Here is a 23,704-nt window from a genome sequence, read left to right as displayed (position 1 = left end):
TTTTGAAATGACTAGTTAGGATTTTTTGATGAAGCATAAGCATATACAGACACAGATAGACAGACACACACACACCTGTGAAAACATTCTGATTTAGTCTATAAAAATAATTATAAAAGGAGGCCTTGGTTTTGACAGCTGTTAAAGCTTTTGGCTTCCATAAAAGAGAGTGGAACACATTTTCCCACCTTTCCAAGCTTCTACTTTCTCACAAAAGGGTATAAAAAGGTGCAACAGGTTCAGCCAAAAAAGTAGAGACCTCATCATGAAGGGGATGATTTAGCTGCATCCCTTTTGTGAGCAAAGATAATTATGGCTTTCTCTTTGCCTGACAGCTTACCATTGGACAGCTGTCAGGGGAAAGCAAACCAGGGAAAAAACCCCTCTTCACAGACTTTGTCTCTAGTCTCAGGGCATTGTCCAAGTGAAATTGCCATTTCAGACCCACAGAGGCGCACGCTTGAACAAGTTTATTTAGCAGTTTTCTTACTTGCCAAAGTAGTTCAGTACATTTGGAACACTTTTTCTACAAAAAAGGGAGTGGTGAACCAGTAACAGCTCCTCTACTGTGCTGCTTGGGATCTTTGAAGGGGCTTGTCACTGAATGACATTTGTACATTGTGTAAACCCACACTGACAATAAGCCAGGGTGGGTTGCAAACAGCTTAGTGTGACAAAAATATGTTTACTGCAGTAGTTAGTCCTCTCCTTCATTTGCTACCCTAGGTATAACACTGAGGTAAGAACAATGCGTTGTCCCCTTTCTACCTCAATTAAGAACTGTTTTTGACTGGCAGCATCCTTTTTTGCCTGTTTTCACACTTGAGATCACAAAAGCCGTTTTGACAGTCAGCTTTTGCAATTCCCATGATAAGAGTCCTTTCAATGTGTCCAAGTGTCACCTTGGAAGGGCTGCCAGTGGTCAGCAAACCATACTGCATACTGTTCCATGAATACCAAAATACGACATCTTAGCTGCAAGACATTGACCCAAAGAGGTTCCTTCTTTTTTCTTGACAGCTGTCAAAGGGTGAGCTGCCATATAAAAGCAAAGGCACAAGGGATCCGTGCTCGGAAAAAAGGGAGTAGGGCAAAATTTATATCACTGTAGCAGTGAAATCCTCTTTCCCCCCCGATGTTCCTAGGGATGGTGTACATTTTTTCAGTTTTTCCCCAAGACTGTAGCTGCTTGGGAAGTGCAAAAATATATCCCATTCCTTTTCTTAGCTTTAAAAAGTACATAAACTGTCCTCTGTCCCCATTTTAATGGGTTTAAGATTTTACACTTATATCACTGCTGACCTCTGCAATTACACAAGTGTGATCACTAGAAAATAGAACAAACATGCTTGCACACAGTGTATTTGCTTTTTTTTTTTAATGGCTTGCCAGTCACTTCTTGAGCACATTGAAGGGCATGTCAGTGGATATCACAAGGGATACTAAGAAAGCAAGTTATCAAGCTGATGTTTGCAATTTCCAGAAAGAGTAACTAGCAAAAAAGAAACCCACATTGGCCAAAAAATGGAGGTGAAAAACATACACACGGTGCACATCAAAGTGTCACTTGGGCCATTATGGGGTGTCTAGCCATGGTAGAATCCTGGGCAAACTTGCAAGCATGAAAAAGGAGTTTTGCCATTCTTGCAAGTGGCTCACTAGTACCCATGTTGCATCAGTTTCCTAGGTTCAGACAGCACAACCACCAATTGCGAGCATCAGCAATTCCTAGAATGGGTTGTCAGGAAGACATGTTGCCCATGACAAACCACCCCATTGGAATTGGTGTGGGTATATATGAGAAATGGATTGCAAACCCACTGGCTGTCTCAGATTGTAAACGGTAATTATCTGAAAAAAACCAGAAAATGAACCAGGCCGATGAGACAAGGTGGTTTTAGTTGCCAAGTCCCTTGGAATTCTAAGTGGAGGACTGGGAGAAAAGACAACCCATGGTGAGCCCAATTATTTGTTGGGTGGAACAGGGAATGTTTACACACCAACTAAACCAACTTAGATCATTTGCGGGGTAGGTCAGTGTGATGTTCAAACCCACTCAATAATTGTATATAGCTAACTGAGTTCTGAATTATATATACAGTATGACATAGTCATTCAGATTCATCCAATGTTTGGGAATCTAAAATGCCAAACAGGTACATATTTTCACCCTATTAATCTATGTTTGTCACTATGGCAATCCCTGAGACATTTCTAGTATCATTTTTCAGGATTCCTCAAAGAGTCCTTGCTTAAAAAACCCTTCTGTATAAATCAAGAAGTAACTTGAAACAGGCATATGAAATAATGAGCAACATGTTAGTGACCTGGTTGATACAATCAAATAGTCCACTGTGGGTTGTTTAAGCCATGATAAACCATTCAGCACTCTGTATATTCCATTTCCAACCATGGCCTGTTACATATGTTGCCTGAACCTGGCCAGCAGAATTACATGAGGGTTAAACAATCCTCACAAAACTCCTTACAGCTGGATTTGCATTACACAACAACCCACCATCTTGGGATGAAAAAAATAATGCCTGGCACACACCACAGCTCACTGTCACTGAAACAGTGGGCTGTTTGATCATGACAGCTTTTGACAAAAAGGTGATCTCTAAAAAAAAGGCTTAACTAAGCAAAATCATTTCATCCAGTCACAGGTTAAGACTGACTGAAATAGCTTAGTTAACTGATTTCAAGGTCCACAAAGTATGAACAGAGTGGTCCGAATAAGGTGTAATAATAAACTACAGTTCCAAGGCGAATGAGTATCTGTGGTTTGTTCAGTGTTATGTGCTATATAGGAACTTTGGTTTGTTTTTCTTGTGGCAAGCAAGAATCATGCTAACAAACCATGATACTCATAAATGATAAACTAGGAAGCCTGACATACTATTATGTTCAAACCAGGCTACTGACTCTATTATAATTATCATCCTCATTTATATACTGCCTTTTTCTAAAAAGCATTGAGGCACTGCAATTTGATTTCAACTTAAAAAATTATATGGACTTTGATTTGGCAGATCATAAGATAATTGGGAAGAGTGATAATTTCATGTACTGTTCTAGAACTTTTAGAAAAGACTGTTCTACTACCTTGTTGCTTTTGAAATCTTCTCTGCTTTTGCTTGCAGTTTCCTGGTAATAAGTGGGCCTGCTAAGAGAGTCCAGGGGCATACTTGATAAACTTTGTTGTTATGTGCCACCAAGTCGCCTTTGACTTATGGCGACTCTATGAATAAGAGCCCTTCAAAATGTCCTATCCATGACATCCTTGCTTAGCTGTTCTAAATTCAAGGTTGTGGCTTCCTTTATGAAGTCAATCCATCTCTTATTTGGTCTTCCTTTTCTTCTTCTGCCTTTGACTTTCCCTAACATGAGAAACCTACATGGAATAAAACACCAATTCAGGTGTTCAGGAATACAAAATGCAGAGGACAGGCAGAGATGTACATTTGGTCCCACCTCCCCACCTAAATACAACTTAAATCAGGACATATTTTGTCTGAGCTAATTAATAGCAACAGGATACATAATCAAGTGAACTGTAGTGATAACTGTACTCTTTGATACTTTTGCACTATTTTTACTTTTGCTGAATTTTAAAAAAACATCTTTTCTTTGCTGATCTCACCAATCAGTTTGTAATTCCAATTATTTTGGTCATTTCATTCTCTTGTATCTTGAACATTTGTGCTTCACACTCCTCATTTCCAAGTTTCAAGTTTTTGAGGGTCTTTATTACATATTTTCTCTACTAATGACATAACACTTACTGCTGGAGAATGTCTGAAAACACAGACTTACAGACACAAGGGAACACCCAAGCAGATTGCAGGGCCCACAGCAAATTCTGTTCTGCAGGTAGTACCCTCTGCTCATGCAATATGGAATGTGCAATGGTGCACGTGAATACTATTTGTGAGAATTTTAATCCTTGTGGAATCTGTTTACATGTATAGTATTCCTTCAGTCCATGGTCTGTTAGGCACATCAGAAAGTGCCTAGAGCTTGCTTTACTGATTTCATTTCTATAACACCCGTTAGTCAAGATGTCTCTCAAGAGTCAAGAGCATGAAAGTGTTGGCTGGTCCTAGTACCTTGTAACTGGATGTATGCTGTCTCAAAACACAAATTCTAATAGCTAAAGCTGCTAGAATACATGCCTGTTCTCTGCATGGCTGGTCTCTTCACTGTATACATTTAGCCAGTTTAAGACCTTCCTCTTATGTCAGGCATTTCTTTTTTAATATGGTGGTGATTAACTGCTGCCTCCAATATTTGTCATGTTTAAATATTTTATTATTCAACATTTTCATTGTTATATTGTTTTGGTTGTTATTTTATCTTTTTTCTGCTTTTTTAATGATTGTCAGTTATCCTAAGGATATCTGCCAGTTGAACATATATATTCCAAAATGAATACATATCCCCTCACTGATTTGGCAATGCTTTAAAAAAACCCTATTAATTAAAGCATTCAGCACTACTAAGGCCATAATTATACATATCTAGTTAAACCAGCCATGATTTTGGGGATCAGGATTTCCTTATAACTGTGAATATCTAATTATGTGGTTAGCAGAAGCTTACTTAAATGATTACTGATACTAACATTGTCTTTATTTCTTATAGATCAAAAGGATTTGCTCAGATAATCAATGGGGAAACAAATTTGTTTAAACAAGTATCCTGACTATATTTAAACTGGGCAATGTAAGTTATGCATTTACTTCTACAGTTCAGGAGCTAAAGAAAGCCAGTTTTAGAAAATCCAAATTGTGACTGGATTCACATGACCTGACAACCTATTGCAAATGACAAGCCACAGTGCCATTTTCCATAAAGTAGCTTATTCATAGACAACAAGCCACCCTGACAACCTATGGCTTGTTTTAGGAGTTTTTATAAGCACAGCAATTGTAAGCATCAGCAATAGTTATTGTGTCATTCAAACCCAGACAACCAACTCCATTATGGGTACAAGGAACTAGCCAGCAAGCTGTTTGGCAAGAGTGGCAAAAACTCCTTCTACTCTTGCCAGAGCCAACACAGAATCAACCTTCCCACAAATTGTGCTGTTTGGGTCTCTCCTGCTGTAAGTGTGAGCCCAAATATTTTTGGTATTTTGTAATTATTATTTTAGCTGCACTTGCATGAGGTTTCCATGAATGTGTAAAATTGGTGCCTCAGCAGGGCAAAGTTCTGGGGTTGCCTGCTATCAGAGTGCAACAAGAAGCAACCCTGAAAACTGGCTCCAAACAGTGTTCTCCCCCCTCCCCCCCCACCACCCCATTACCTTCTCCTGACAACTGTCAAAATGTTAGCTGAGTAGGGAAAGCAAAGGTGCAAGGGATCTTTGATTACAAAAATAGTGTGATATTGTGGTGTGGTGTGGTGATATTAGTGTGGTGGTATTAGTGTGGTGATATTAACACCCCCTTCATGCTAAGATCCTCAGCTTTTTCCTTTTTTCCTGATTGTTCTCAGAGTTTTGAGCATTTTGTACTTTTCCTTGAGACTCCACCAGCTGCTTGAAAAAAGCGCTAAAGCACATCCCACCCCTTTGTGGAGGTAAAGGAGTTCTGAAAGCTAGCACTGGGTGCCCTTTAAAACAGGTTTTTGACAAAGTAATAGGTGTTTTTGGCAGGGATATATACTAGCTGTCAAAGCCAGAGACAGCAATATTTGAAAGCAAGTTAAAGGAACAAGAAGCAAAAAGCACTTGTGATCACAGTGTGAGGGAGCAGCAAGGTTGGTTTTACAGCAGGGTCCCCTGGAATACCTGTGGAAAGACTGAGGGGGAAGGAGGAGGTGAACAACCCATCATTAGCCAAATTATCTAGGTCAGGCTGGGTTGGTATGGCATGAGAACTTGTCCTTTTACAAAGGACTGTCAAGACTTTCTTGATTTCTGTATCACCAGGGTGTAACATCACATATGAAAATGATACAACTAAAGTAGCAAAGGTTTCAATGCTACATTTAGAACAGAAGTTACTGACTGACAAAACAGCCCACTTTTAAAGACCAACGAGGGGGAAAAGAAGAAATATGAAGAATCCTGGATTTGCTAAGATATAATTGAGCATTTGTTAATCATCCCAAAATATTCCTTCATCCTATGACTTAGGAACAATTCTATAAGTACTTGCTGTTGATTGCAGTGGACCTTAAAAATGAGGTAAACAAACTAGTTTATGGCACAGTGGCATCTAGGCCATATTACGCCATACATTAACTCTCAAGACAAGACACTACTAGAAATGAGAAGATATTTTTGCTAACCTCACTGCTTTGATTCAGTTCAGGCCATGTTTGATTTAGTGATGGCATTGATGGCGATTTGCTTGGAGGTGCTTCTGCTGGTGAACTTGCATAACCTACCTCACCAGACTGATCCCCCACTTCTGAAACAGGAACCACTATGAAAGCCAAACACAATAGTGTGTTAATGTCTTATAGCTTCGTGCTAAAGCCCGTTTACTATTCATATTTTTTTCTTTTTACCAACTTTGTTTAATAATTATGGAAGTTTGCTAGTCATACATGTTGCTTAATTACAATACTGGCTTGGATCCAAAGATGCCTTGTGTGAACAGAAATAAACTTGCACTTGTACAGGCACCCCACAACATTCTCCTGATTTTCCCATCTTATTGCAGTACAATGAGCTCCATCACTTACAATTCCAGAGCATCCCTCAACTTGACATGACTAGAAGAGGGGTGGAGGAATAGGGGGCTACAATGGAAGGAATCATGGAAGCAGACTTGTGCAAGCAGAGTTCCACTCATCTAGTTAGGTACCCAAGCTGCTACACATAAAGATTGCACGAAGTGAGGGGTTGCAAGAAGTGCAGTCTTCACTTCCAGGATCCATGCAAGAAGCAAGAGGTATGGCAGAAGCAAGGGGTACAGGGAACGAAACATTCTCTGTTTTAAAATGTTTTTCTAAGAGTTAACATCCTTACAATTTGTATGTCACAAATCCTAATAGAAAAATAGCCTTTTTACAAAAAAGGTGAGTTTGTATGACATGGAAACCCATTGTGCAAATAAGCTACACAGAGTAAATTGTTTGCAAAGTAACCTATGGTGTGCATGACCAAGGGTGCCACCCACACTTCCTCATTAGTCCTCTGGAATGTATTCCAGCTGCCCTTTCTCCTCTCTCTGTTACTTAGGAAAGTGAACACTATGAGACTACCCCCTTTTCATGAACACTTCTTTTGCGGAACTACACAGTTCTCTTATAAGTTTTTGCATCTGTTTTTTTTTGACAAGAAAGTAGGGATCATCTGACTGGAAACTTGGGAAACTGAGGAAATGGTGGGGTCAGTAGCTATGGGGGAAACAACTTTGAGGATCTTACTTAAGGGGGGGGGTAAGTGACCACCCCATTTCATGACCTAAGATCCCTTGACACTTTGCTTTCCTTTGACAGTTCTCCATTTGACAGCTGTCAAGTGAACACAAAGTTCAGAACAACCTATGCTCTTGGTCAATGTCTATGGTTGGTGCCAGCTCTACTTTGCCAACAACCCATCTCTGGACATTGGCCAGGCAAGCCTTCACATTCTGGATATTCAGAGTTCTGCAGTTGTGCAACTCTGGAAAACTATCCAGAAAAATATAATGAAAGTGTTTCTGCATAGTCAGCTTTGCAGTTTTTTTAAGGTTGCAAACCTCTGACAGGCTTTCCAATGTGTTGCTTGGGCACTTTGGAGGGGCTGCCACTTCAGAAAACATGGAAAGAAAAGGGAAAATGCTGTGATAACTGTAAGAGTGCTTACAATTGCAGTAGGGAAGAGCAAGCCAGCGGCGGTCACTCCATAGTACTACTGGAGCACCTGGAGGTGTGGCAGTCACTGATAGCGAGCTGGGCAAACTCATCAAAGGGTTTTTACTATTCATGCTGAGTGGTTCACGTGCTATATCTTTGGGCCCACAATATTGTTGGTTGGGTTTAGATGGCATAACAGGTCATTGTGAGTCCAACAAGCCTGAAAACAAGCCATGGGTTGGCATGGTGGCTTGTTCCCCACAAACAAGCCACAGTGCAAGAAGTGGTTCAGGTTCACATGACACATGAACCCATTGTGGCTAGTTCCCCTCATAAGTTTCTGTGTTATGAGAATTCAGCCACTGCTAATATAAGTTTAATGTACTTGATAGCAACTAAATCACATCTCATGAACAAGCTGACTGTACTGCCCCAGATCCAGAAAGCTCTGTAAGTGCAACAGACTTGCAAATAACTTTTCCAGTGATTGAGGCTGGTGCCAATTATGTCTTCTAGCAGCAGCCCCTTATGGAATCCTGCTCCAAAGTGTCTCAGTCTTTCACGAATGTTGGCTAGCATTATTTATTATTTAACAATTCTCATTAATCACTTACATTAAAAGAAATTTCTAAGCACTGTACAAAAATACTGTACAAGATTAAATACTGTATATTATTATTGTATACAGAAAACAGTATTGTGTTCCCGATATATAGTACTTTAGTATTATGCAGGAATACAAATAAGGTTTCTATTAGCTTAACTGTGGCATCAAAGGACTTTGATATATTGCTGTCAGGTTTTCAAAGATCAAACTCCCTGGAAATGCCTCAAATATAGCAACCAAAGAAAAAGAGCTGCCCGTTCTATGGAAAGGAAGGTGCTAAAATGTAAGGAATCATGTTTGTAAATTCACTAAATATACAACCCATTCTAAGTCTTCAATACATTCTTACCATGTTTTCAAGCATTTGTCTAACAGAACCACTAAAGGAGTAAGAAATACCTATCTCTCATTAAAGCTTGGACATGTTGTTTAAAGTACCCATAATGTTTTCATGGAACAGGTTGAACAACTTTCCAGTAATCTCTTTGGGCTGATCTAGTCTAAGTGCAGGCACAGTGCCTGCAGAATTTTCACAGCAATCAACAGAATGCTGTCCCACATGCACAATAAGTACAAGTCTGTACTTTGTACTTATGTCTGTGCAAAGAACCTCCATAACATAGTCCAGTCCTCCCCCCTGCATATCATCCACTCCAAATATAAATAAGTTGCATGGTACAGGGAGTAAGAAGTGGACGAAGATATGGGAACTGAACACAAATCTTGTGTTCTCTGAAACAGTCCACTTGAGCTGTCTATATGAGGTACTGTTCGATTAGTTAGCACTATTAACTGAGTAACAGATTTATTTTCCATATGTAAGAAAGTAAGAATTGTGGACTTAAGGAAAATATTAAATATTTGTATAAGTGAAACTAATCATACAGGCATGTTTTAAGTAGTTAATTTTAGGCTATCTAAATATAAAGCATACTGGTTTTAACAATACTTTCAAAGAAGTAAAACAATTTTGCAGAAAAAAATACCTGCTGAGTCTTCCAAATCAATCAGCTTGGGCATTAAACTTTCAGGTAATTTCTCTGGCAAATCATAGCCATTCTTCCTAGCAACTACTAGATGAAAAGCAGCACAGAATTCATCTAGTGTTAATGCACCATCTTTATCAAAATCTGACAGCTCCCTGAAAGGGGAAAAATAATTATTGTTAAATTATGTATTTTATTCCAATCCAATCTATTATCAGATTTCATATAATTCTAGCTATCCTTCAACTACAGTAATTTTAATTAATTTGAAATGTTTAGTGAAGATCTTTATAAAAAGGTAGGCTTTACTTGGAAAAACTTACTATAAAAATATATACTAGGAAATGTAGATTAAAAAACATAGTGTCTTTGATTCCAAGACTGGAACTTGGTACACATTTCCAGTACTGCAGGGAGAAGAGGGAAGGAGGGCATATTATCAGTTCTCCAGAACTCAAAAGAAATGGCATGGTTACTGGGAAAAGATAAATTGGCAAAGATAACCTTCCATCTCCTTCCAACAGCAGGAACCTGCACTAGATCAAAGGCTAATCTATTTACAGATGACAATTTAGGACCAAATCACTATGTATAAAAGTGTAGACAGGAATCCAAATATTGGATTGCTCTTCTGCCTAAGGAAAACTAATATAACTCAGGAAAAGTTGAAGCTTAAACTGCTGTCTTTGTGCTTTCCTTCCTACCATCTAGTGAATATTTTATTTGAGGGAACATTCAGAATGCAGCACAACTCCCACACTTGAAATCAAATAGTGCAGCTCAGCAGACACATCCCATTGATGTACTGTTCACCAGGCTTGCATTTCAGTCTGGACCAGGTCCCTTCAGAGTCAATGGAACCAAAGTACACATTCACATAATGATTGTATTAATTTCAATAGTATTTAGTTGCTACTTGTTGCTTATAATTTAGTTCTGTTACGCTTATCACATTTAAGCAAGTTGTGCTGAACAGAACACTCATGCAATCTAGAATTCTGCTGCTGCTTTGATGCTGACACAGAGCTTCTACATTATCAGGATTCTTCAACAGAGGTGACAACTTGAACTGTATGTTCTTTGACATATGGGAAGCAAACTCTTCAGTGGAAGAGAAGGGGAAACTGCTGCATATATGGGCATGGTATATTATATATGGTATAACCGTACAGAAAGTTTATTTTTCAATGCAGTGGGCTTGTGCTATGTACAATCTAGATTATTATATTTACTGAATTGTTTCAGTAGAAAAAAATTTCCTCCTCTAAAATTAAGTGGTAAAATCTCTTTTGGATTCTGGGATGGATCTTGACTAAGTTAGTTGCATTCAGTTCCCATTCAAATCAATGGGACCTACTTGGTAATAAACTTGTACCACTGCTCAAATCCAATCCAGTTTATTTATATATAAAATTGTAAGCATGCTAGTACTAAATAGAAATCAAGCATTGTACTTCAGGGCGGCTTTATCATAAATTTCTCTAAGGTACTCTGGGCACAATTAAACAGGGCACATACTCCCCTGATGATTTTTTCATAAGCAGTACATCTGGCAATTAGATTATATAAGAAGGGTTCTTCACTTGCATGACATTGGTGCTTTGCCCGGCGGGGGGTGGGGGGGGTGGGAACTAAAAGAACGGAAATACTTTTTAATGAAAGGTGGTTGGTCAACAGAGGTCCCTTATATGACCTCTGCCAGTCTGTCTCCTTCCAGAAATTAGCATTTCCCCTTGTTCCGGGGTTGCCATGGTAGTACTAAAATATAGTTGCATAAGAAGTGGAGACTGCATATGCAAAGGAATTGGCTGGGTGGAAGAAAATCAGAGGAAGCAAGAGCATCCCACTGGATTCTGTCCACTGATTACTAAAAAAAAATAACACACAAAAAAAATCGTCCTACTTTGTGAATTTTTAACACAGCTATACTAGATTTTATGCATTATTTCTGGAAATTCAAGACAATTTTTTTGTTAGCGTTGGATCACATGGATGTTTGATTTAAATGGGAAAAGGATTAATGTTCAAAGTTACACTGACATTTCAACTGGATGATTTATGCCACAAGGAAAGGTACTTTAACTGTTAGGCACTTTAGTTGAATTACCAAAAACCTGTGACTCTTAAAGTAACCACCACAACCAAGTTATATTTCACACTTACCAAATGTGCGAAAGTTCAAGAATAGGGAGTTTTGATTTTGTAAAAAATTCTTTAGCTGCAGACCCTGAAAATATTAAAACAACAATATTTAACTTAATTCTAGAATTATAATTTGAAGCTCTTAAATATATTGTGTAAATATTTAACAAATAGTGAACTTTTGAATATTCAAGAGAATAGATGCTAAAATTAATTTTAATGTTTTTCTGGAGTTATGCTGGGCCTAAAAATTTAACTGTGGCACCCATCTCAAAATGTTTAGTTAACACAGGTCCACAAAAACACTGGGTTGCAGCCTAAGGTGCCCTTCCGTTAATAGAAAGGATTTTTCCATTCACAGAAGGGCCTTGGATTGAACAGGAACTACTGCTTAGGCAATTTTAATAGATTTATTTTCTCTTCAGCTTCCCACATGATTGTGGATGGTGTAACAGGTTTTTGAGAGTGCAGAGGGCTGAAGGGAATCATTGAAAACTGCCCCCCCTACTTCTATTAGTACAGCCTTTTCCAACCTAGTGCTCTCCTAATATGTTGCAGTGCACCTTCCGTAATTCAAAACAAGCATAACCAACACATCTAGAGAATACCAGGTTGAAGAAGGTTATATTCACCCTTTCTGTGAAGAGTTATCCTTGTGGAAGCTTAAGAATCAATCCAATGACAAAAAATTGAAATAAGTTCCTATTATACCTATTGTGACTTCCGTTTTTAAAAAACTCACCTGGGATATATCCATTTAGATCAGGCTGAATAGTTTTAAACTGATTTATGTAGTACTGCCTTTGTTCATCCGTTATTTTCCAGGGATCATCGTAACTACTTGACTGCCTACGAATTTCATTTGTTGTCGTAGCTGATGCTACAGTTCGTACTGTTGTTTGGTCCTGTAATAAAATATTTTTCTTCATCATTAGCTAAATTTATCAGTAGCCTGCAATGTTCTATATTTGCTTATGAAAGGAAACTGTTATTTACTGAAGTAGACTGCTGGTTAGTGCTAGCTTGCTGAAGCTATAAAGAAAATACTTTGAACATTTAAGAAAGAAGACAGAAATGGCAGCATCCATGTAAGCAACACAACGTTTTGAAAATATGCAGGTTTTAAAAAAAAAATCTAAACATAAAGAAAAGCTGGAAGCTATTTGCAAACTCTGGCAGATTTTTAACTTCAACATTTCCTTGATGAAGAATTTTCAGAGACATTTTCTCTGAGGCAGGGATTAGGTAAAGAAAACTGGATCAGAGGCTGATCTAAGCACACTCACATTGAGTCACAGCACGAATCTGGAGCGACAATATGAATGACTGACATTAACTGGGATGAAGCAAATTAAAAAATACCAATAAAATGTCACACCTGGACAGAAGCAGGATGCATGGCTAAAATAGTACTGGTTGGTGTGTTATCTGCAAAACTGACCCAGTTTTCTTGATGCGGTGGTGGTGAATGGCCAGACCACATTGGATCACCGGTATTACAGGAGCCTGAAAATCAGAACATAGTTCAGTTTCAAGATCAGCACACCACCTATTCAAGGGACGTCTACCTTGAAACATTTTCCTTGAGCATATAAAGTTGCCATTGCTTCTGAACACCCATGACCAGAGACTACAAACTAGTTTGGTGAAGCTAAGGGGTTCCAGTTTTGCTTCTTCATCAAACATTGCCCTTGAAGATTGTCCTTCATGCCACATTACAGACTATTTTTGAAACTGAAGGGGAATTTGCAGGGGGTGCTGTTCCTAGGAAATAAAAAAAATTATGGGCTAGCTGAAGATCATCAAAGGAGCCTAAGCAAATCTTTGAATCCTGGTGTTAGAATCTCATTCACAGGATTTTTCTCGCCACTCTGGATTAGAGCAGGACACGCCATACACCAGTCCAGAACCTGCAGCTTCTTCAGTACTACATCCTTGCCTGCATCTTACTTCAGCAGAACAGAACCACATTTAAGTAGTAATGTTTTGGACTTCTGGCATATTTGGGAAAAAAGAAAGACCTATACAAACAGAGATTTGGGTTCTTAATTTTTCTGTACCACAGTGAAAATTAAGCATTTTTACTGGAACTTAGTAGGACTTTGCACATGGTAATATTTGCACTTATACAACAGTTTGTAATAGAGAATATGGCTTAAAGAAGAACACTCTTGCATTAAACTTTGGCAGGTTACGATTCTTTTCTATGAAATGTGGTATGCAAAGGAAAATCATTCCAGCTATAACAACTGTCCAAGCTTAAGACTGTATTTTGTCAGAGAAAGGAAAATATGTAAAGGTCTTTTTCCTTTTTAAAATTAACCCAAGAAAATGTCTGCAACAGGAAAGGAAATGGTGGTGAAGTCGTCTTCCACAAGCTCATTGTACACATCTAAACCTGGGTTATGGTCAGTTTAAGGAAGTTTTTCTTGTAAATTAAGAACTGATTTGTTTTCAAAATATGAATACGTAATTCAAATGTATCTACCAAACAGAGGCATTTTCACCTTATGAAAATTAAGAGCTCTAGAAATCACAGTATCTAAATCAGAATTTACTTCTATCATTCATAGGCACTTTATTTCTGTTTCTTACTTTGGGCAATATCCAAGCACATTGTTCCTTTGAGGGGGGCACTTGAAATGTGTTCTGAAAATAGCCAGCCAGCACTGCTTCTATACTGGAAAGGGGCACCACTTGTATAACTGTAATAACTTAATAACGTCCTGTGGCACTTACCACAGGGAACCCTATGAGAAGCCCAAATTCTTATTTCTAGATTGGGATAGGTTCATGCAATGTCTTTATGTGTGTGTGTTGTGTTATGAGTTACTAATAACACAGCTTTTCACAGCCTCTAAAACCTACTCTATGATCTCTCTTTCAGTGCACCTGATGCCATCAAGGAAACAGCAGTATGGAGGGAGGGTATTCAGGGGGAACAGCACCCATGGGGGACTACAGTTAAGGCCTTGGATTGCTGAATGCAAGTCCTGAGCAAAACTCCTGGCCTACAGCAATAGAAACAGCTAGATGAATAAATCTGTTTATCATGTTCTTTAACAGATTTGAACCTCAAGTGGCCGTATGCCTTGAGGAAAAGAAAAGTAGGCCAAAGCAGAGACTAAAGAATGGTCCAAGAAGAGGATAGATAGCTATTTTATTTATTTATTTATTAAACAGGAAAGCTAGAGTTTGAAGGGGAAAACAGAAAAGGATTGAGATATCCTGATACTTTTACAATATTTAATAATTTCAGAATTATTATTAACTCTTAATTCCATGGATACATATCTGGCATGAGTCCATGAAAATGCAGAACAACTATAGAATGTGATACTAGGCACAGAATTCCATTTCCTATATGTGTATGTATATACAATTTAGCCTTCATGGCTAGAAGATAGACTTGAAAATCGGCAGCTAAAATCTTGAATATGCAAGAGGTGATAACAATGCAACTTTTAGAGGTTGGGTGTGAATTTTCAATGTCTTTGCCTGGTTAAGAAAAGGATGAATTAGGCAAATAAAAAACTAGGAAAATCATGTAAAATATAAATTGTTTGCTCAATGTATAGTTTGTGATTTGTTTTTTTTAGTGTAGAATGTACTACCTGCGTACTATCTGGATAGTTAATGTGGGTGTTCCTGTTTCTTACTGGGCCTGGAGAGAACTTATTCTTGAATCTGTGTCATCACAGATGGTTCACCAGGCCAAATGCCAGGCAATCTGTAGTCTCTGGCTATTGCTCTCAGTCTTCTGACATTGTCCAGTGCCACATAATATTAACAATCATTTCTGGGAATAATTTTAATTTCAGAAACTATTCCTTTAAATACGTTTTCTAATGTTTTGGAAACTGGGCCTTCTGATTTTTAAGAGTGCCATTCTGAAATTACTACATAATTTGCTCATTTAATTATGATGCTGTTTGTTTTCCTAAAATTGTCCTTACATGTTAGCAGAAGGGTAACATGTAAGGGCAACCAGTGTGATCCCACATTGGTTTTGTAAAGCTTCTTTTAGGTTCCCTCCTGCCACAACATTGGATTCCCAGCACAATCACACTCCTCCCGGGTCACCAAAGAACTGTTTAATGGGCTGTGTGGAGTACAATTCTGCTAAAAAATAGAGCACATGGAGGATGTGGAGAATCACTAAGAATATGACTGCACAGCTTCTTCCAGCACTTGGAAACTGCTATCCACCCCTAGCTTAGGAAAAGGCATCCCCATTTTAACATGTTTGTTCTTCCAGTCTCTTCCTTTAACTCTCCAAACCCAGGGTTGTTTATATAGGATTTTATAAAAATGAATGAAAATGAAATAGTTTTATTCTACAATAAGTTCAAGGACTTTTATTTTTTCTATGGCATTCAGTATTCAGATCTTTATTTCTAACTTTTGTTATCTTTCAATTTGTGACTTGCCACTACAGAACCTCAAGAAAATAAATGTATGCTTGCTCAAGTGCAGAAATTGCCAAAAAGAAAGGTGGGTGACACCAAACCAGTTGTGTATAACCTCCTGTCTGGCCAAAAGCCCATCCAAGAAATTGATATTTGAGCATCTGATCCATGTGATCTCAAAGAGATGAATCAAAATGAATACCCATTAAAGAAATAGATTTCCCAAATTATTTTCCAGAATTAAGATCAAAGCAAAGGGTTGGACATTGTACTGTGGCAAGAAAGATGTCAAGGGTACTTATTCCCAGTTGCCTGGAAAAAGGTGAAGAGAAGGTGTTCTTCATTCTGTCAGCTTATTCAAGAGACAACAGGCCTGTCCTGATATCAGTCCATGCTTTACTAAATACTACCCTACCTCATGCAACAGAAAATCACTGAAACCCACAATTTCAGGCAACATTTGAAGTGTAACACAAGCCATTTCTTTCTACCTGTTTGTGCTTCACTAAAGGGAGCCCAAAAAGGCCCTGATCCAGCAAGGGGTCGCTCATTATTTCCTCCGCTGGGATGGCGGCTGTGCTTCTTCTTCCATGTATGTGGAGAAGTTGGTGGGGATTGCTGTGGTGAAACAACTGGAGATGTGGACTCCTAATAAAACAAAGGAACTTTTAAATTGTTTATACAATGTAAATAGAACAGTTCTCTAAAAGCCATTATCCTGAATACATGTCAACAATTTCTGAACAGGTATAGTATTAATAGATAACTGCAACGTAATAAAAATGACTTTTTCAAATCCAACTTTTCATACATTTTGATGAAACTTGAAGAATTGGAGACAGCATGAATGCTTAATTTTTGTAATTTAGTCATGTCTCACAAGACGTAAGTTCTTTGAATAATTCACTATTCCTTCTCCCCATATCATTTCCAAAAGCGACGTAAGAACAACGAAATTATGTTGAAGTTTCCTATTACATGACAAAAAACTAGACTTAAGTAATATGTCCTGTGCACAAGCTTAGATATAAGAAACCATATCAATAGCAAATTTCATCAATACCAGCCCATGACTGAACCATTGGAAAAAAAAAAAACCCGTGATCTCCAAACAGGAATGCTGGATGCCTCTGGTAAGGTGATAGCAATGATAAATCAAAATTCTCCTGAAAATTTAATGAAATCAAATTTGGCTATCCATGTAAAAAAGCAGAAAGTAATATACAGAATGTGTTAAATTTATTTTTATTTATTTATTTTTCGATTTATATCCTGCCTTTTTCCTACAAAGGGCTCAAGGCAGCTTACATCATTCTCCTCCTCCATCTTATCCCCACAACAACCACCCTGTGAGGTAGGTTGGGCTGGGAGTCTGTGACTGGCCCAAAGTCACCCAGTTGGCTCCATGGCTGAGCGGGGACTAGAACCCAGATCGTCCGAGTCCCAGTCCCATGCTCTTAACCGCTACACCACATTGGCTCACCACACAATGCCCTTAAAACTTCCAGACATCTGTGGATTGGATCCCAAAACATGTCTAGCAAGGACATTCAAGGAAGGATCTTTCTCACTGCAGCTCAAATGTGAGTTCAGCTTGCACAAGGTACTTCCACAAAGTTTTCAGTCCCCTACATGGAAGCCTAAGCTGTTAGGAGGGAGCTTGTTCAAGCAGAGATGCTTTCTGAGATATGTAGCTAGATGGAGCAAGTAGGTAAAAGGAAATCTTTCTGTGACTCATGGTCTGATCACACAATCTTTGAATCAACTCCTGTTTGATTAGAAACAATGTAATTTCCAAGATCTGCAACAACAGCACATTAGGTGTTTGAGTGGAAGATAACACATGTTAGTGAGCCACTATAGTTACAGCAGTAGAAATATTTTGTATTTGAATGCATAACTTTAATAGATAGTGTTCTTAGTCTCTACACTAACTGTTAAAGAAAAACAGTTTATTACTCTAACAGTGACAAACACATCTAGCAATCATGAGTTGTTCAATGGCAAGCAACAAATCAGACACTTGTACCTTTTAAAGAAAACTGTGCCTTATATTTAGTGCCAAATCCAAAACCTGGAGAACAGTTTAAACAAACAAGCAAGCCTGAGAAACTTTAACATGAGCACTAAAATCAGTGTAAAGAGCTACTCAAGAGGTGCTGTGGCATAACTGGGCGGCATACAGATTGTTTTAAATAAATGTTCTTCTTAATAAGAGGACAGTGTTTTCTACTTAGATCCATTTCTTAGGTAGTACCATGCAGTATTATTCAGGTGTTTCAAACTGAACTTTAAATGTATCTATCCAGTATTATGAAGCAGGCTATTTTTTATGATACATATTGTATTCTTGACATAAGCTGCATTGTTTCACCAAATTAATTATTAACAAAATGAGCAGGTACAATACTTGTTAGATTAGGCAGTTTCAAAGTTGTCATTAATTTTAAATATTTTCCCCAGGAGACTATCCATAGGAAACATGCATGCATTAATATAACCAATATAAAGGAACACACTAAGAGTTTCAGTGATTTTTTTCTTAATTTTTAACAGTGTAAGGCAGAGTAAAATGGCTTCACTATCCTGAATCTTGCTAGCCATCATGGTAAGGAAGTTAAAATACCTCTTCCAAAGTTTCTCTGCCTGTGCTTCCCATGCTGCATAAACTGTTGCATTGCTTGTTGTAGTCAGCGGCAAAAACATATTTGTGCTTGTCTATACTGATTAAAGGTATATGAAAGAAATATGCAATAATTCTGGCAGTTGACCACCAATCATGGAATGCTGTTCATGTGTTCTGGGGCAAGGTGGCTGCCATTGCCCTTGAGGAATGCAGGTAAATGGTGAAGCTTACATAACTAAGTGGTGCCTTGCTTGTTTATGTAAACTACAGTGACAGTATTATCTATGTGACCTATAAATTATGGCTGAGAAGCACCTTTGCAAAAGCTTGATGGGCCTTGGTGACAAATAATTTGAAAAATTTAAGGAGCTTATATAAACATGAATACTGCTGCAGTGCACCTCCCAGTCCACAAGGAAGATGTTGCATGTGAATAGAATGGAAGATCCTGGTTACTGAAAACCAGTAGATTCTTACTATTAGTACATCATACAGAATGTCAGGGACATATTCTGGCATAGCATGGATAAATGCATCTGGCAAAGACAAATGTGCTTTGGACATCTGGCAGGAAACCAACATATTTACACAATTTGCTATAAAGTACATCATCCATAGGTCCGTTGGAGAGGGTGACAAGAAGTCAGCTGCAAATACAATGAAGCATCATGATCACTTGGAAGGAAAATGGCTTCTACCATGTGGTTAGTAAAAACTTTTGGCACTATGGCTAAACTGAATGGAAGAACTTGGAACAAAAATACCGTATTTTTTGCTCTATAAGACGCACCTGACCATAAGACGCACCTAGTTTTTAGAGGAGGGATCCATGGAAAGCTTCCTGATAATCACAGGCACATTCCCCATCACTTCCCCATGGGCTTCATTAAAAGACGGGTTGCCATTTGAAAACACACACCGACCTGTGATTAACAGCTCTCACCTGCGCCAGAGGAGGGGTGCAAAGCAGGGCACGCTGAGCGCGTGCCGGCCAGGTGTGGTGCAGCCGGGCCGGCAGTGTGCTGGCGGTGGTCTTCCGGGTGGCACGGTGGCAGCAGCAGGTCTTCCCAGGTGGTGGGGGTGAGCAGTCCGTCTCTCCGTGCGGCCGGCAGGTTAAAGCCCACAGCTCCTCCTCCTCCACACCGCTCCCCCTGAGCGGCAAAGCTCTCACCTGCGCCGGAGGGGGGGGTGGAGCAGGGCGTGCCGAGCACGTGCCGGCCAGGTGGTGCCACGTGGTGCAGCCGGGCCAGCAGCATGCCGGTGGTGGTCTTCCGGGCGGCGCAGCAGTGGTAGGTCTTCCCGGGCGGTGGGGGTGAGCAATCCGTCTCTCTGTGCGGCCGGCGGGTTAACGCCCGCGGCTGCTGCTCCTCCACGGCAGGTCTTCCCGGGCGGTGGGGGTAAGCAGTCCATCTCTCTGTGCGGCCGGCGGGTTAACGCCCGCGGCTGCTCCTCCTTCACAGCAGGTCTTCCCAGGCAGTGGGGGTAAGCAGTCCATCTCTCTGTGCGGCTGGCGGGTTAAAGCCCACGGCTGCTTCTCCTCCACGGCAGGTCTTCCCGGGCAGTGGGGGTAAGCAGTCCGTCTCTCCGTGCGGCTGGCGGGTTAAAGCCCGCGGCTGCTCCTCCTTGGCACCGCTCCCCAAGTGGCACAGCTCTCACCTGCGCCGGCGGGGGGGGGGGGGTGGAGCAGTGCGCGCTGAGCGCGTGCCAGCCAGGTGGTGCCACATGGTGCAGGCGGGCCAGCAGTGTCCCGGGTGTCAGGCACACACACATTTGCTCTATTAGATGCACAGACATTTCCCCTTACTTTTGAGGGGGAAAAAAGTGCGTCTTAAAGAGCGAAAAATACGGTAATTGGTGCCTGCAGTGGATGGAGAAATATGTGAAGATATATGTAGTCCAACTAATTGCGCTACTATAGTAAAAGTGAGGTGAGATCCAATGTTTACACCATCTTAAAATTTTGGGGGGATTAATGAACAAGTTCACATAGCACTGGGCAAAGTCTGGCATGCATTGTGGCACAGTATGAAATACCTTGCATAGAACTTGGTAGTCTCTTGGCCTACTGGAACAGACTCAATGAGTCCTTCCTGAAGGAAGACCAATATTTTTGTCTCCAGAGGAAGCAAAATTGGTATGAGCTGAAGTACAATGGTAGATGGAAAAGTAGCAAACTCAATGGCATAACCACAACATAAAATGCTCAGGACCCAGGTATCAGATGTAGTGTGTTGCTTGGCACTGAAGAAATACTGAGTTGACTTCTGAAGAAAGAATGTGGGGGCAGTTAAACATGAAATGTGTTGGACACCTTATGCTAAAATCTTTCTCTAAAGTTGGAAGAAGTGGTGGTAAAGGACCACTTCAATCTCTGAGATGGAGTTTCATGATCACTGAATGCCTGGGAAATGTAATATCTGGTAGCTTGATAAACTCGATCCAAGACCTAGTCCAAATATAAAATGGCCATTGTGTACTGTGAGCTATATTATGCAACTTCTTGAATCTGCTGAGCATGCCATAAGTTTTAGCAGTGAATAAGCCCTCCCTATCAAAGGGAAAAGTCTTGATTTATATCTATGCTTCCTTCATAAAGAGCAATGTGCTGAGGAAACAGTATATAAAAATTAAAATACATAAATATATAAATGTATAAACAAACATTTTGTCTCAATATGATAGCCACTGCTATGGGCTTAGAGTCAAAAGTGTGCCACTGAAGAGCTCACATTTGTCTTCTGAAAGATGGTTAAAGAACAGGATGGTCTTTTCCCCAAAGTGAACACTAGTACTAAAATAAAATATTTAATAAACTTAACAAAACATTCTGTGGGGGGCAGAAGAAACATTTTTCTTGAATTTTTCCTGGGTTTATTCCAGGATTGCACATTTCTATTTGAAAGTGGAATTAAGAAAAGAGCATTAGGATTTTGGCATGTTGATACATAAGACTTTCACCCAAAGCTGTTTGGAACTTTAAAAGTGCAATTTTTTTCTTTTCAGACTGGTGAGGTATGATCTGACCAAACAGTGCCAGTCAAAAGTCTGGCTGCTAAAGTTAAGTCTGGCCCCAAGTTAAGCTTCTGCACCCTTTTTGGGAATAACTCTACATATGATAGGGTTATACATAGGGTTATTCACATAATCCGGGCAGGATGCAACCAGAGTATGGATAATCAAGGGAAGACTATCTCTGGTGAAAGGACAGAGGTCACTTGGGCTTTTAAACAATACACTCTCAGAAATCAAAAAACTGCTAATATAATCATCTTATTAAGAACAAATCACATTAAATCCAGTGAAATTAACTTCTGAGTGAACATGCTTAGAATCACTATACAAAAGTAATCTTCCTTACACTTATTGAATAACCTGTTGATTACACAAGCTTCTTGTCCTTCTTTATGTCCAAGTGACCTCAAAATACAAATACAGTGGCACCTTGGCTCACAAACTTAATCCGTTCCAGGACTCTAGTTATGATCCAAATTGGTTATGAGCCAAGTCAAATTTCCCCATAAGGTTCAATGTAAATAAGTTTAATCCATTCTGTAACTATTTCTTTTTACTCACAAAAATGTGAAGCAAAGTGACAAAGAACAACAAAGATCACGGCCATCTCCCCTGCCCCAGCGATTGTGTGTGTTTGTGTGTGGGGGGATAAGGGTGCAACTACAGGCGCACTGGGGCGGGGGGAGGTGGGCATGCTTGGGCAGGGAACACAGGTGCAATCGCGGCCAACTCTTCCCCCAGCACGACCACAGCCATCTCCCTACCCTGCAAAACCATGATCGTCACCCAATGTAGAGTTTGCGATCTGCAGTAAAATTTTTATGAAATTTCTGTTCGCAACCCAATTCGGTCATGAACTGAGGCGTTTGTGAGCCAAGGTACCACTGTAGTTGGAAGATGCTTGTTAAAATGTATTTTATATGATTTCACAACTGTAAAAGACTGAAAACTATACCTTGTGATCCATCTGTTTCAAGAGAAAAGCTACTGCCATCATGTATTATTTAGAAAGCACTTAACATACACCAGGCACTGTATAGAAATAAAAAGGTCTGAAGCTGTGCACATAGGGCACTATCCAGTCTGCTTGAGCAATGGGCATACTGCTAGTTTAAGCAAGCCCTAACCTGGACCAACTAGCTTCCCTGGAAATCCTGTTGCACCAGCTTGCAGTGGTAGCATACCAATACAGATTGCTTATGCTAGTAATACAGCAATAGCATAACTGCCAATATTGTCAAAGATTCCCAAAGATCTATAATGTCAGTCTGCCTACAGGTTAGGATATAAAATAGACATGATGTGGCAAAATGCTTTAAAGTAACTGAGTAGTAACAGTAAGCTAGCAGGAAAAAACTTCAGCTTGTGAAGTGCAGATTGATTCAGACAAACCACACATATTCTTGGAATGGACAAATGAAGAATTCTGGGCAGACTGGTTGTTATAGCAGAGTTTGAACACATAGTCTCTTCTCAGAATTCTCACACCTAGGGAGTATTACTTGTTGGTTGACAATCATCTCCCTAAAGAACCTTTAGTTCTAAATGGGATGTTCAAAAAACTATTGACCCATATTGTTCTGAATATATTCTTGTGCTTGATCTAATGGTACAATACTCTTACACAAGCGTATATTTACAATTCCATTGTTTCTTGCAAAGAAGAAAGAATGTGAACGCACAATTGACTGTTCATTTAACTTACGACCATTGCTTAGGTACTTACATTTATTAAAACTGAACCCACAGGGGTCCCCAACCTGGGGTGCCCACATCCGCTCCCAGGATACAAGATGGCATTTTTGGAGGTGCAACAAAGAAGTCTTTTTTCAACTAAATTATTCCACTAATAAAATTATTTATTATTACTCTATTCGAATTTGGGCTCAGTTCTCTTTTGTCTGAATCCACAGGCAGACTTGCACAATTAGTAAGACAGTTCCACGTTTTAACAAAATTGTGAAAGAGAAGCAGGAACAAAGAGTCATTGAATTTTATATTCACAATTGGGACTAGTTTTACTGTTTACATTTTTTTCTAATTGCTTGATTCATATTTGAATTTTATGCACTGAGTTAAAAGCTTTTTTTTTAAGTTAAATGTGTCTAACCACAGAACCGTATGTGGT

At 39.4% G+C, this 23,704-nt stretch overlaps 1 protein-coding gene across 6 annotated transcripts in view; it reads right to left on the bottom strand.

Moving 5' to 3' along the window:
* Positions 1-23,704, bottom strand: part of REPS1 (RALBP1 associated Eps domain containing 1) — a 59,135-nt gene that overhangs the window by 21,547 nt on the left and 13,884 nt on the right. For 5 of the 6 annotated variants that reach the window (XM_044423623.1, XM_044423586.1, XM_044423608.1 and 2 more), the window contains exons 4-9: positions 16,430-16,586; positions 12,908-13,035; positions 12,272-12,434; positions 11,551-11,614; positions 9,388-9,542; positions 6,298-6,434 (exon numbers count right to left, since the gene is read on the bottom strand). In XM_044423623.1, coding sequence (XP_044279558.1) covers positions 6,298-6,434; positions 9,388-9,542; positions 11,551-11,614; positions 12,272-12,434; positions 12,908-13,035; positions 16,430-16,586 — 804 coding nt within the window. The remainder of the gene's footprint in view (positions 1-6,297; positions 6,435-9,387; positions 9,543-11,550; positions 11,615-12,271; positions 12,435-12,907; positions 13,036-16,429; positions 16,587-23,704) is intronic. The other variant, XM_044423600.1, reaches the window with a different exon arrangement.

This window comes from Varanus komodoensis, unplaced genomic scaffold (genome assembly GCF_004798865.1).
Source record: "Varanus komodoensis strain SLA01 unplaced genomic scaffold, ASM479886v1 scaffold1, whole genome shotgun sequence".
In the NCBI taxonomy this organism is placed as follows: Eukaryota; Metazoa; Chordata; class Lepidosauria; order Squamata; family Varanidae; genus Varanus; species Varanus komodoensis.
This window is presented reverse-complemented; position numbering and strand designations above follow the sequence as displayed.